Consider the following 15,515-nt stretch of genomic DNA (forward strand, 5'->3'; position numbering starts at 1 on the left):
TCCACTTCTGTGTACAATCAATCAGGCCTACAACCTTTCAGGCAGATATTGCGGCACAGGCTCCAACTTCGGCAATAGATTGTGAACGTGTCTTACTGCTAGCAACATCTTAAACTGAAAAGACTACATCATACATCCACCTTATTCATTAATTGCAAAAGTGCATTCTCCTAACTCTTTTTATATGTGCTCCTCATAGGATGCACAGTTGAGAAAGGTGTCATAAAGTGTTCCAGTAGTGCACTAAATCAAAAGGCAAAGTAGAGGAAAGGAGTAATGAAAAGCATCATGGAATTTGAGGGTTACATATAATACGCTAGTATTATTGTAAAAGTACAATTTCACATTTGTATTCCAGCAGTGGAAGGAACTTATAGATGGTTGAACTGAATCTCCTTGGGGACCAATGACCAGTAGCGAGGTGAAGGCACAAGGCAATTATGGCCACAGTAATTAAAAATTACATCTAGCTTATAACTGTTGACAAAGATTTTGAGTTTTTAGGATGTAAATAAGGTAGCAGGCAGTTTATGTGCGACAGACAATTTCAAGAAACGGTTTTAGTCTTGTTTAAAACAAGCTAGGAGAGGAACCTTTTCCCCAGCTTTCAGAAGTAGCCTACAGAATAAATGCTGAGTGTGTTATGAAAGAAATTATTTTATTATTAACCGGGTTGTGACCTTGGATTTGATCGAATCCATCCATTACCCTCCAGCCAGGAAATATTGTCCAGGGAGGTGGCCAGGTCAGTGTAGAGCATGGAATAAGAAGAGGCACTTGCAGTGCATCCACTTTGTTCTACTGTATCTATTAAATTAATGCACATACTAGCATTTGGTTGCAAATCTCTCCCATTAAATCCATTGAGTCAATTGAGATCTTAAAAGGGGTTTGTGTACAGCAGGGATTCCCTCTGGCTTTTTAAGGCATACCTTATCCATAGTTTAAAAATGTAGTCAACCATTCAGAATATCCTTAGAGAGTTCTGATGTTGGATAAATGGAAAGTCAAGACAATCAAATCAAACACATGAATGCACAGAGCGTGTTGTGCATTGTGCAGAAATGGAGCGTTTCCCAGCACTCAGTGGGTTAAAGCTGCTATTCCAGTAGAGCTTTTCTGCACAATGCATCATTTCAGAGTCCCATCTTTCAGCCTTACTCTTAACCTAAACAAAGCGAGAACAAATAGAATGCTAATTGTAGCCTCACTGAGAAAATTGCTATTGTTTCCCTGGCAAACACACAGCAGTAGGAAAGCTGATGAGTGTTTTCATCATGGCTCTATATAAATTAATCTGCAGTGGGAATCATACCGACCACTCTTTGGGATGTAGCAGTTCCTGTTGCTGTATTATTATGGTGTGGGAGACTGTCAGATCCTTGCTGTTTTCCCAGAAACCCATGACTATGTTTCATTTCATGTTTGTACTTGGCTAATTCCCTAATATGACAGCCCTCCAGCTCCTCCCTGGTCCCATCTTCAATCATTTTATCATGTTGGTCACTTACACTTGTACATCTATCACCTGCTTGCAGGCTTTCAGAGGGAGAAGTCTTCAATAAATGATTTTCCTCTACAGGTTTTCAGTGAATCGAGCCTCCTTTACATCTACTTTGTCCTGCACTCTCCAGCTCTAGGGAATTAAATGGTTAAGAGCTATGATCGCAATCTGTGTGCTCTCTGTGTCCCTTTTCCCTGAGCTGCTCTTAGCAATCGGCAATAGTCAGCCCAGTGGTGGGAAATGAAGATAGAAAAAAAAAACCCAGACTGAGAAAATAATGTTTTCTGGACGTGCCTGCTTTGAGCAGCTCTGTGACATGTATTTTCAGCCCTATCCTGAAACTGACACACTCACACTGTTCCAGTGTCTGTCTCTACCCCCCTGCATTGCTCCTTCTCGCAGCATTCAAGCAGCTCCCTCCCTCATCAGGCAAGGATTATTGTAGTAGCTAGCTTCCAGATTATCAATACTTTAAAGGAAAAAGAGAAGAAAGGAAGAGATATCCTCACGACGAGACTGTTTCTCCAGCTCCCACCACTGTAACATTAAGTAAAGCTGACAAACAGGCACATACGCAGGCTCGCTGCTTCCGAGCTGCTCGATCCTCTCCCTCTTGTCCTTCGTAATCTCAACATTTAAACAGATTTCTCCAGCATCAGCTAAGGATTTTTTTTCCACCTCAGTGGGAGGGAAAAAGGCACAAGAATAACCAAATCAGCAGCACCAGCCTCCTCTCTCTACTCATCATCAGCATCCCATAGCTCCAGTATTCCTCTGCCTGCCTGATCACTGGATTGTCACGCTGGACTTTCTTTTCACTCAGCCTTCAATCAAAACTGCATCATTGCCTCACTTTCTCTAATTCCGCCAGCATTCAGGGAAGGCAAGATATTGTCTTGGTTTTGTAAAGAAAACCCCACAGGGATTTCATTGCTATTCTATGGAGGGATTTATAGTATGATTTAAACGTGATCAAGACAAAATGGGAGTGAGGGATTCTGACGAAAAGGAGGATTTCCTTCAGTGCTTTTGGAACGCGTGCCTGTGCTAGTGCCCTACAAAAATAGCCACAGATTTGGATTGCAAGGTAAGGCACACATCCTGTTTACTTCCAGACCTGTCTTGTAAGGGTTTCTTCCATTAGTCTGTTCATTGCACTTTACATGCACAGACTGCAGAGGCTGAAAAAAAAAACCCAAAAACAAATCTGCATAAAAAAGCAGAAATCCTGAGTCAGATGCACTCTGCAATTATAAAAGTTAGAGAGGTACCTGCATTTCAAGGTGATGCAATTTACCTATACTTTACATACTCCCCAATCTGTGCTGTCAGTGGAAATAATGCAGCAGCTTTCTGAGTTTTTTTTTTTTTTTTACGTATTCAGTAACTACTGAACATCCCATGGCATATCCATCTGGATTGAAGAGGTTAATAGGAAGTTAAAGGAAGGGAAATCTACACTGGTCTTAGACTTACAAACGTGGTAGTGGAGTCATGGCGCCGTCTATGTTTCAGGAAAATAGCAACACTTAAAAAAAATCTGTTTAGGGAATATCCAAACTAAAATGCCTGTTTGTTTTCTGTAGATAAACTGTTTCTGACAAAATGGGAGATGCTCTGTGTTCCAGGGAGACAGGAGTTGAATATGTTTAAAGAAAGGAGGTGGGTGTTTAGATGGGCTTAACATGCCTCCTGTGGTCCTCCGAGGATAATTAAACATCTCTGGATAGTTTGAAACCCAAGGGAATGCTTTGGTAGAGGGATCATGTGTAAACATTTCATGATTGCCATGTCTGCAGGTGCAATCATGCTTGATACCGTATGATCAGCATGAGAAAGTAGATGCACTGCAAGGCAGAAAGCAACTTGTTTTCATTCACATCTTTTTTTTAATGATCCAAAATCCCTGATATTTGGTGACTGGTTTGATCATTTAGACAGTGTCACGTTGGCACTCAACGCCTACACTATCCTGAATGACACTGCGCAGAACTGCATTGCATGCAAGAGGGAAAATACAAGGGAACTGTTGTCTTCTGCCATTTCATACACGTTTCCCAGGATCCTTGATTTAAAGATGCCATCACAACTAATGTGAAATACAGATTAAATTTATGGTTCTCTGTGGAGAAGAAGTGTTCGCTGTTCCTATGGAAATCTGCTGCTCTTTGTACGGCTGGTAGTCAGCTTGCTGTTATATCATTTGGAAGTCCTAGACATTCACGTAAGGATATTTTGTTTTTCCTTGCTGGTTTGTCGATTCAATGATTTGGCTCCTTTTGTTTAAAGTGACACCTAAAATGATCACTCTAAGACCCCTGTGATAGATACATAGAGCAGAGTTGATGCCCAGCTTTGCATTTTAGGTGTGAGGACACAGCCAGAGACAGACTGAAACTCAATCCATAGACTTCTCTTCCATGAGTGATACAGGAGGTCATTGACAGCCTAAAATTATGTAACTTTGTAATGTTTGTGTTAGGTGATACCTAAGATGATAGCTTGCAGCTCATTTTATTTTTCTCCCCCCAGCCTCCCCCCACCCTCCTTCCTTTGGTAAGCAGGATGTGGCTTTGACTGGGTGAGAATGCTTTCATGTTCACTTTTAGACATGGGCACTAAGAGTTAATAATAATCAATGCCTGAATGTCAATGGACCTATTTTCTACCTAAAGCAGACAGAGAGGAATATGAGTTATTGGTGTGAATTTTTCCATAGAGGAAATGAAGGCATCGTAGTTCTGGCTGTAGAAGACAAGCACATCTGCAAAATCACATAAAGCGGTGGCAGACAATATGTTCAGGAGTAATTAACTGCTTGATTTCTACCTAAGTGCACTACTTTTGGGTGTTAAACAGTGGCCTCATTAGCATTTACTCCATGCAGAGCAATTAATTCACAGAACCACTCTATCCCAAGAGGTTATGTCATTTTCCATTGCATTTCTTGGGTACATGTGCTGAGCTGCATATGGAGTGCACTCAGGCAGCCATCAGTATCAATTTGCTCCTGTGTGCTACATTAACACCTAAGAGTCAGGGCATCATATCTGTATATTACACGCATATCTATACGTACTAATTTTGTAGACAGTGTTATCATGATTTAACCTTCTGCTAAATAGTTGCTGTAAATTCTATGCCCTGTTTTCTGCTTACTTGTGCCTATAGTAAAATAAGCCTCTGTGCTGTATCATGTAACCTAGTAAGTACAAACACTTTAATTGTGGAGAAAAACATATGGCAAAAACATTTGGATTTTAAATGCAGTTTGAGCACTATGTCATATTTTTTTCGCTGTTTATTAGTCGATGACTCAACATACAATGCTTGTATATTAACAATTTACTTAGATGCAACCTTATCATTAACAAAGTAATGTTTTATGAAATATTATTTTAGACTTTTAAAATGGTATGAAGTAATTGTCCACATGGTGGCACTGTTTGCACACGGTTAAATCAATCCCATGCTCTGAAAAATAAAATATATATAAATATATATATATACTCGCCCTTCTTTTTGAAAAGGTTTATTTTTAAGCTAGCTTGAGTCTTGAAAACAGCTGTCTAGAATATTGTCAGGAGCCCTATTTTCAAATGCTTGCTGAATTCTACTTGCATTTTAATTTTATTTTGTTCTCTACAGGCCAAATGACATAGGATGAAGGCTGTTCGTAATTTGTTGATTTATATATTTTCCACCTATCTTCTGGTTATGTTTGGTATTAATACTGCCCAAGACTTCTGGTGTTCCACATTGGTCAAAGGAGTGATATATGGATCGTATTCGATAAGTGAAATGTTCCCTAAAAACTTTACCAACTGCACCTGGACGCTGGAAAACCCAGATCCGACCAAATATAGCATCTACCTGAAATTTTCCAAAAAGGACTTCAGCTGCTCGAACTTTTCTCTTCTGGCTTATCAGTTTGATCATTTCTCCTATGAGAAAATACAGGATCTCTTGAGAAACAACAATTCTATCATGCAACTGTGCGATACAAAGAATGCCTTTGTGTTTCTGCACTATGATAAAAATTTTATCCAGTTACGTCGGATATACCCAATCGATTTTATTGGATTACACAAAATGGACGAAGACCAAAAATCCTTTTTGGAGTTTCTGGTTTTAAACAAGGTGAGCCCCAGTCAGTTTGGGTGTCATGTCCTGTGCACTTGGTTGGAGAACTGCTTGAAATTGGAAAATGGCAAAACAGAGCTTTGCGGGATTATGTATACAAAATGCACTTGCCCCCAGCATTTAGGAGAATGGGGAATAGATGACCAATCTTTGGTTTCTCTAAACAATGTTATATTACCCTTAAATGAGCAGACTGAAGGCTGTCTTACCCAGGAGCTGCAAGCCACACAGGTCTGCAACTTGTCCAAGGAGGCAAAACGCCCACCCAAAGAAGGTAGGTGTCAAATTATTTCACCTTAGCCAGAGTTTCAAATGCAGCTATCACTTCACAAAACTACAGAACAGAAAGTAAACTGGTTATGTTTGAGTTCTGTTTTTTTTATACAAAATGACTATGTCTACATATCAAGCAATGGACTATGTAGATACAATAAACTTTGTTCTTTATCCCTTCAAAACTGCATCAGTGCATTTCTGACATAGAACTGTTTTTCTTTGTACATGTTATGTACATCAATGTTAATAAGGGAATGTATAACTAGATGCATCCGGTTTGTCTTATCATGTGGAAATTTGAGATGGGCTTTCCATTACAGGCATTTGTGCTGTGCTAAAATCATGCATGGCCCTTATACTAACATCTGCATGAAAGCAAAGCAATCCAAAATAGTATGTCTTGTTTCCACAGAAAAAAAAGATCAATAACGAAGTCCAGGTACAATGTGTTTACACGCTATGCACACACATCTTTTCAGTCCATTTGAAATCATTGCTTCCTACTGCCCCTTTTAACATTCCGAATAGCAAAGAGATGTGTGCCATAAAGATCTGCAGTGGCATAGGTCTCCTCTGAAACAGAAGGAGTTAAACAGGAACCTCAAACTAAACTGAAGCATTGATTGCTTTTTAATGTTAGCATATATGACAACGGCTGTGATGTTTCACATCAGGAACACTGTGCTGAACAGAAATGCTAGATGATGTGCTGGTCTCTTCCCCATGAATGCAACTACAGAACATACAGCAGATAGGGCATTCACTTTGGAGCTTAAATATAATTGCATAATACCCTTTCCAAAAGCTAAGCTATGCTTCTGCTCCTTGCAACACAGTGCTGAAAAGAGCATAGAGAAAGCCAGCTGCCATCCTAACAGCATCTTCGGCATTCTCCATTTTCATTCTACCATTTATCAGACAAATATTAATGCTTGCTCATTTGACCATATCATCTATTTTGTAGCTAATATCAAACATGTTTTCAAAAGCTGTACAAGATCATCATAATTAGGGATTGCTGTACAACTAATGTGCGGCCCCCAAAATATGAACATGTGAAGCAAAGGATGGGAAAGCACAGTTCTGCTGCACACATACAATTCAGCTCCCTGTATCATTTCATTCATCATCTCCCTGTTTACCTTACAACCAAATGAATAGTGAGTAGCATGAACTATATACAGTACAGAACAAGTTCCATACCAATTATGCAGCTATTGCAGCATCACCCATCAACCAATTACAGTTAATGATTGGCTGTGGCTGTCTAAACATTACAGCTTTAGAATGATAAGACAACCAAGTACACAATGTAATGTAGCCAAGCAGGAAGACGTCCAGCTCTGTAGATGCATGGTCTGTGCATCTGTTTTCAGAGTACAGTGCTGGAAGGGTACTACATCAGAATTTTCTGTTGGCACTGCATTAGGCCTAAAACTCCATGTCTTTACTCTCCAACCACCAGTGCATGGAGGGCCTCTATTAAAGGTACATTTCATGATTACAGGCCAATCACATGAACTACATGCACCATGATTTTAAAAGTTATGCATACATATTGATAGTAGTAGTGGTATCAGTAGTTATCAGCGTGGTCAGCAGTTTGTGCAGAACAGTTTGCCTTATTTGTTGCACAGCCCTATACATTTAAACACTATGATTTATGTGGTGTATAATTTATCCTTGGTAGCATAACAGCATGCATAGCTGATACACTGCCTCTTAGTAATTTTTATACTTTCCAATAACATTTTTGAATCTATGCAGTGGGGTTAATTTACAAAAGCATGCAAAGATTGTCCCTTCCAACTACCAATTGGAATTTATCTACTAAATGAAACAAGGATTCTGATTTGCTTCCCTGGTCAAATGCCTCAGTTTTGCCTCAGCTTTCACTGCAGCTCTTTGTAAGTCAGCCACTCAATGTCCAAAAAGTATACGACTAGTCATGTGAAAAAAATGCAGAATTTTTAAGGAAACGTAATCATTTTTTTTTTACTTTACATTGACTAATATATTAGATGGTGGCTAAAAGCAAAAGGATTCTTAGGTTGCTGCTTATTCATGGTGGCAGATGTAAGATTTAGAGTACATTACTTGTTGCATTCACTGTGTATAAGCATTTAATGGAGTACATGGTTATTAGTAAGCATACATTTGCATGCCAAAGCTGTGGTATTATCAGCAGTCATTTGAAAGGAAATAGCATACTGCTGGCAAAGATAATGAAAGCCCTCAGGCTATGGAAGGCAGTATCACCTCCAACTTCCTGATCATAATAGACAGATGAACTGCACCTTAAATAGAGTACAATGAATGATTTGCATCACTTGAAAAGGACTGAATCATGCATCATCCATATAAAACGCCTCTAGCACTTTTGCATCACAGGAAAAAACAGGAACCATCGAAAATAGATGTAAATGTGTAAAAAAAATAGATATAAAAGTGTAGGTGTAATCATAAGCAGTCAATGCTACTGTTTTGTTGAGTTCGACAATATGTATTCTACAGTAATCTGCAGTTCCTTTATAAAAAATGTACCCATGTGTATCACCGGTAATGGGATGATCTTCACTCATTCAATGAACTCTAGCCTTAGAGTGTGTGACAGCTTTTAGTCAAACCCGTAATAAAATTTGTTTGACATGTGGCAAATAAATGAACTGTGAAATGGTGGCTGTGAGAAAAAGACAAAGATACAATGTGCACTTTCTGGAAAGGACACCCAATTTACTCCTGTGAAAGGAGCAATACTGATATCAAGGAGACAGCACAATTGACTGTAGAGTTCTCAAAGAGACACATACATTTTATTTAGATAGCTAAACACATAAAACCAAGTATTACTTATATATACACTGCCTGGTTAAATCATGGGGCCTGGGAGATCTTGATCTCACCTGATCTCTGTACATGAGTATGTTTACATTTCCATCTCTTAAAAACTTGAGCAGAATTTTCCTTACTAATGCTCAATCCGAAAAAAAAATGGCTGACGCTATGTGTAAATTCCAGCTGCATTTTTAGTAAGTATAGAAACAGCTTTCTGATTATCAAATCCTTTCTAATAGTTTAATTAATGGTACTTGTTACTAAGCATTAGCTAAGTCTTTATGATAAAATGAATGGCAAGGAAGCAAAGCAATCAATCAGACTCTTGCTTCCTCTGCATGACTTGCATGAGCTTGTCCAAGAACAAGGCCCCATACATGCAGGGGTCAAAATGCCACTATTTCTTGATACCTGTGGCCAAAAGACTAAATGTAAGTAAATGAATTAGTGGACTGTAGATATCAGCAAGTGCAGTATCTACTACATGTGATTTTGTAGCTTTCGATTACTTCAGTGCTTGCCCCATATGTGTAAGTCATTCCTCTAAATAGAGGAACTAGAGGAAATAAAAACAGAGGCCCCAATCACAGCAACCAATCAGGCTTTTTCCTCCCCACCCATTGCTGAATTAAACAAAATGACAGTTGCAACCAGACTACTGTCATTGTTGCCTCCACTTTGATTTGCTACAGTTTTTTATGCAGGCCTACAAAAATCAATTTACATACTAATGCAAATATAGATACTGTGTATTTTTCAATAGACACATGACTAAAAGATCCATGGGAGTAGTTGTGCTCTACAAATCTATCTTTCTAGATGAAAATGGTGACTACTATATGCGATGATTAATGGAGTGCAAATAAACCATCCATAAATATGCCAGAAGTGCATTGCATTGCTTTTAGGTAGTGGACATTAGCTGACAGTGGGAAGAAAGATGTTGTTTGTCAATATGTCTAATGACGATTAGCAAAGTACAGGCAGTGGATCTGGGTTGTTCACCCTTTGAGATTGTTAAGGTCCTCTCTGGAATTGCAGCAGTTTTCTGCATTAATTGCTGCAGTTATTTGTGAGCAGTTTCATTATAAATAATTGGCTCTTTAACCTTCCCATTGGGAGCCTTAGACACATCTTGCCTCTTCTTTACATGACGGATCATTCAGTGAGGTTGCAGCAGCTCAAATCAGTCTGAATGCACCACTTCACGCAAATGCACAATTTATTACTCCCAGAGGTTTAAATGCCATGTGACATTTTTTAAAACTGTGCATTGTACGTATAGCCTCTAAGTTCTATGAAGCATGAATGCATAGTTGTACTGTGAATTTTAGAAAGTGGGCATTTGCTGTGTGTGCAGCTGTGTCCTATTAAATTATAAAAATAAAGACAAAGACATTTAGCAGCCATTAGTACAGCTGTCACACGTTTGCTACAAAAGGAGTGAGTCGTTATGAGAGCATTATACAGACTGAAAGGCAAGATTAACTGGTAGACCGTTTATTGGATATTAGTTGTTGCTGGAATAATGCATTTAAGAATGCTTTTAAGAATGCTTGTTGTCAATAGCAACCCTGTGATGGTGCTTAAAACTCAATTTAGAGCATCCCTTTACTTTTTTGAGTTTATCATGCAAGCCACCAAACAATAAAATTATACCAACAACCACAGTCACCAATCAGCAACTGCATTTGAATGTTCTAAGTAATGTTACTGAAAGGATAGACCTGATTGGCTGCTATGAGAGTCTCTTTTTTGCTTAGGATAATCGCTCTCCGTGCTGTCTTTTTACATAAATTTGATGGTGTGAATTTCCTGTCCAGATATTTCTACATTTTTGATTAAAAAAGTGTTGACTTAGTTGTTTAATGCACTGTCATTTGAATTAATGTAGCTTTCATCACATTTTCTTCAAAATACAGACATTGTTCTTAAGTGAAACACTGTCCTATTCACCCTGACATTACAAACCTGTCATATTAAAGGCTGTTTAACACCAACACAGAAAAGGCTCCTTGCAACCTCCTCGGGCAAGCACAAGACTTTATTATGGTAGCATAATTACAAGGTGATCTTAACTAGTTAAGACATCTCTATCTGACTATCATCAGCATACTCCACTGAGACATGTTTATTTGAAGGTACATCTCAAAAGGCATTTTCAAACGTCTATAACGAATACATTAACATTGATATTTATAATGGCTTTGGAAGAGTGACTTTGCAATTGATTCATGGAAACTACATTAGAGAGTGTAATAAAGACTGCAGAATACACAGTTGCTGATCCAGAAAAAGGCATATGCCAGAAATCACATTACTGGTAGATATTAGGTTGAGAAATGCTACCCTAGCCCAACTTGCACGCTCTCATCAGAAACAAGCTTCCGCATATGTCTTCCCATTAAAATTCATAGTGTGTTCCATTCCCTTTACATGACATTTGGCCATGAAACCAATAACCAATCTCCTGCATGCAAGCTATGTAATGGGAAGGATGAGATTATCTGACTTTTGTTTGCTATGTTTTGCTTTTCTTGAAAGAATGCTTGTTTATATAGCTGATAGTTACTGCAATATGCATACGAGAATATAGAATGCTGGTTTAAAGAAAAGAAGCACAGTGCATATGTATTATCTGAAGCTGTATATACTCTACAGCACACAATGATGTGCAAGCATGATTTATTGTATTTTACCGCATCATTTTTGGAATAATTCATAATGTAACTGATAATCATGTAGAATCAAGGATTTTCTAAGGATCAGATCGATTTAAAAGCCTCTGCAATACTTAAATAAACGAGTTGTTGCTGGATTCTACCTGCCTTTATGTACTTACTGGTATTCCCTTCTAAGGACACATTAACAAAGATATTCACCATAATTAACCTTAGCGTTCTTGACTGCATGTTTGCACACAGAGCTCCTACACAGGAGTGTGAACTTGGTCTAAGATAAACATGATTTTTGGATCCAGCTGACCTCTCAATACCTTTGCTGTATACCAACTCCATTTTGCTATGTTAAAAGTAAATACAAAAGTTATCAATGGTTACTGGGCCAACTTTTTTTGTTGGCCATTTAGGCAGAAAGATGATGAGACATAAAGACATCATGCTGAAAGCCCACTTTTACAATATGTACTACCTTATGCTGTAAATAATTACATGACTCCCATAATTCTCCTTCCTCTTCATTGCCATACTATAAAAGGGGATACAACCACTTTTTGTAAAACTGATATTTTACAATGTACATTTTTTGCACTTTTCAGTGCAAAATAGACATTTTAAATCAATCTGTTTTGCAAGAGAGAGGATACAGACAAATCCGCCGGTGCCCCAGTGTGGGTGCACGTTCACAGCCACTTTTCGCCACCTATGGGTATGGGTGGTTGGGAAGTGGATTTACTGGTGATGAAACTTTTATTTTTTTTTATCTATCATTGGACACATGCATAGGGCCATATTCTATTGATGAACTCGCCAGTGCTAAGCACTGGCGAGTTCTTAACTTAGGCGATTGGGGCATCGCCTAATCTTATAAAACTTTAGACCCTCCGAAATGGAAAAGAACTCGCTTGGGCAATATAATCGCCCAGCGAGTTCTTAACACGTTATCTAATTACCCTTATCATGCCTCCGGGAAGCGATACTTCCCGGCAGACATGAGCGTTAGCTTAGACCTGCAAAAAGCAGGTCTAAACCGGCTAATGCACATCGCCGGCGCAGCATCTGGGGGTCTCCTTTAATAAGGAGACCCCCAGAGCTCCCCGTCGGGTCGCCGCACACTGTAGAAGCCCCCCATGTAGCTGCACCGGCACCCCTGTTGGCATACATACCGCCGCAGATCACCCGACGCCTCTCACCGCAAATTCCATCGCGTAATTACAGTGTATCTAACACTGTAATTACTGTCCGCATAGGAGCCCGGGCAAAGCATCTTTGAATCTGCAGCCTGGGCTCTCCATTGGCCCGCTGTCTGAGCCATTTTATTGGTTCAGACAGCGGACCAATGGGGAGCCCCGGCTGCAGATTCAAAGATGCTTTGTCCGGGCTCCTTCTATGCGCACAGTAATTACAGTGTCAGATACACTGTAATTACACGACGGATTTTGCGGCGAGAGGCGTCGGGTGATCTGCGGCGGTATGTATGCCAACAGGGGTGCAGCTACATGGGGGACTTCTAAAGTGTGCGGCGACCCGACAGGGAGCTCTGGGGGTCTCCTTATTAAAGAAACCCCCAGATGCTGCGGCAGAAGATGTCGGCGATGTTTGGTGGGCGAGTGCGCACGTGTGGGGAGTGAGGCCGTGGTGCTGATGGACAGCACCACAGCGTAAACCTCCCTCCCCATCGCCCGCTAATAGGGAGCATCGCTCAGGCTTTCGCCCGAGTAATGCTCCTTAACGGTCGGCCATCGCGCAAAGGATATGGGCAATAGGATTTGTCGGTAATCCTCGCGCGATGGCAAGGTGATAAGTAACTCGCATCTGCAAGCTACTTATCACCTTGAATAGGATATGGTCCTTAGTCACATAGCACTGGGAAATACATGTTAACACAAATAATTAAAGGAAAAGTAAAAAGAAAAAAAAAACACAATATGGATGTCTCCCTGATGTATCAGGACAGGTTTTTTAACCTCTTGGGGATGGTTCTTTTCTGGCCTCTTAAAGAGAATCTGTATTGTTAAAATCACACAAAAGTAAACATACCAGTGCGTTAGGGGACATCTCCTATTACCCTCTGTCACAATTTCGCCGTTCCTCGCCGCATTAAAAGTGGTTAAAAACAGTTTTAAAAAGTTTGTTTATAAACAAACAAAATGGCCCCTAAAACAGGAAGTAGGTTGATGTACAGTATGTCCACACATAGAAAATACATCCATACACAAGCAGGCTCTATACAGCATTCCTTTTGAATCTCAAGAGATCATTTGTGTGTTTCTTTCCCCCTGCATCTCTCATGCACTGAAGTTTCAGGCTGCTCTTTTCTTCCTGCAAACAGCTTTGCCTTTGTCTGTAATTCCTCACTATGTGAAAGCCCAGCCAGCTCAGAGGACGATTTATCCAGCTTGTAAAAGATAAGAGAGAAGAGAGAAGCTGCTCTAATCCTAAATAACACACAGGCAGTGTGCATAGAGGGGCCTGGAAGGGGGAGTTCATAGCAGACCCACAACACTGAAGAACTTGGCAGCCTTCCAGACACAGGCTGACAAGTCTGACAAGAGAGAGATAAGTTGATTTATTACAGAGACTGTGATAGTACAAAGTGCTGCAGTAAGCCAGTACACATTAGAATAGCTTTTGGAACTTGTAGGATGATAAAAAACAGGATGCAATTTTTGTTACGGAGTCTCTTTAAGGAACAGAGCCTTTTCCCCCTATTCTTACACTGAAATCACTGTGATTGGCTCACGGTGAGCCTCATTGGTGCATCGTCAGACATCTCAGATTAGTAGCAATGAAGAGGCATTCATGAAATCTACATCCAGTCAGAGACTGACGTGCACAAGCATGCTGTAGATTTCATCTCAAGCAGTTCCAAACTGGTTAATTGAGTATTTCAGCAAGTGTGATTCCCAACTGGGGCTCAGTGTAGGTCTACTTTTATTTAAACCTGAATTCTAGGCAAACCTAGATGGCCACTCTTTTATTCACACAAATTAAATCTACTCCCAATATCTGTTCTCAGACTGTGGCGAAGAGCAGAACAGCTCAGCTTGGCTTATGCTGGGATATAAATTATAGAATGAGATACCACAGTGTTGATTCCCACTCTTTACAGAGTAGCATCAAGGTCCTAACCTGCCTAAAAATGGAGGTCATGTCGTTGTGTGTGTTTTCTGACTGAGCCGTATAGCACAATTTGAATCCTATAACTGACCACTCAGAATTCCAAGTCAAGTCAAGTAAGACTTTTCAGTTATACTGTACTTGATATATGTATTTATTTTTCATTTGGGTGTTCAGCTGGGATATTTTAACACCTATTCAATAAAATGCCTTTTAAGCTATCAGTATTTTATTTATTTATTTATTTATTTATTTAATTATTTAGCCCATGTTCATAGGATTATTTCACTGTCTATAAGTGGAGAATTATATTTACAGTGAAAACCTTCACAGTGAAGTGGAGGAACAGGAAAGCCTCTGTAAATCTGAAATTGCTCTCCCATATATATAATCCTCAGGACCACCAGCAGCGTACCTATTGAACGGCCGCTGGTGAGTTGGGCTCAGGGTGAGCCAAATGATGGCTCACCCTGCTGCCGCTCAAATCCCCGATGCGGTTTACTATTTCCCCTCTGAGTTGTAGCAACTCGGAGGGAGATGTCATTCAGGATCTGATGATTGCCAGATCCTTGAATTACTCTTGAGCGGAGCATGCATCATAGCACTAGTGCTGTGATGGTGCCCAGCTTTGCTGCTTGGCACTGAGCACCATGAGCTGAAGTAGCCTTCTTTGCACCAGCATCCATGGTAAAAACCTGGTGGTCTGTGAGGCAAGAAATAAACATCTATTTTTAGAACAGGGATACAGAAAGCTGTAAAACTCCAAAAGAGACCCCAACCTCTTTCTCTACTTTACAAAAGTGCTTTTTTATTTCCCCCCAGTTGGGTTGCAACACATTCTGGCCCATATGCAATTCACTTTTTCTCCTGAGTTTTCTCCAAGGAGATAATTATTCATCTTCAATTTAAATTAACTTTTTAGCACTTTGCAATGAAAAAAAGTAACAAAAAGAAAGTGA

The 15,515-nt window shown here is 39.7% G+C and overlaps 1 protein-coding gene across 5 annotated transcripts in view; it reads left to right on the plus strand.

Annotated features, from left to right (window-relative positions):
- Positions 1-1,768: 1,768 nt before the first annotated feature.
- Positions 1,769-15,515, plus strand: part of ADGRB3 (adhesion G protein-coupled receptor B3) — a 1,235,185-nt gene continuing 1,221,438 nt past the window's right edge. For 2 of the 5 annotated variants that reach the window (XM_068281441.1, XM_068281445.1), the window contains exons 1-2: positions 1,770-2,591; positions 5,153-5,921. In XM_068281441.1, the coding sequence (XP_068137542.1) occupies positions 5,168-5,921 (754 nt within the window). In that variant the 5' untranslated portion in view covers positions 1,770-2,591; positions 5,153-5,167. Of the gene's footprint in view, positions 2,592-5,070; positions 5,922-15,515 lie in introns of those variants that run through there. The other 3 variants (XM_068281444.1, XM_068281446.1, XM_068281442.1) reach the window with 3 other exon arrangements.

The sequence above is a fragment of the Hyperolius riggenbachi genome, chromosome 4, assembly GCF_040937935.1.
Source record: "Hyperolius riggenbachi isolate aHypRig1 chromosome 4, aHypRig1.pri, whole genome shotgun sequence".
NCBI lineage: Eukaryota > Metazoa > Chordata > Amphibia > Anura > Hyperoliidae > Hyperolius > Hyperolius riggenbachi.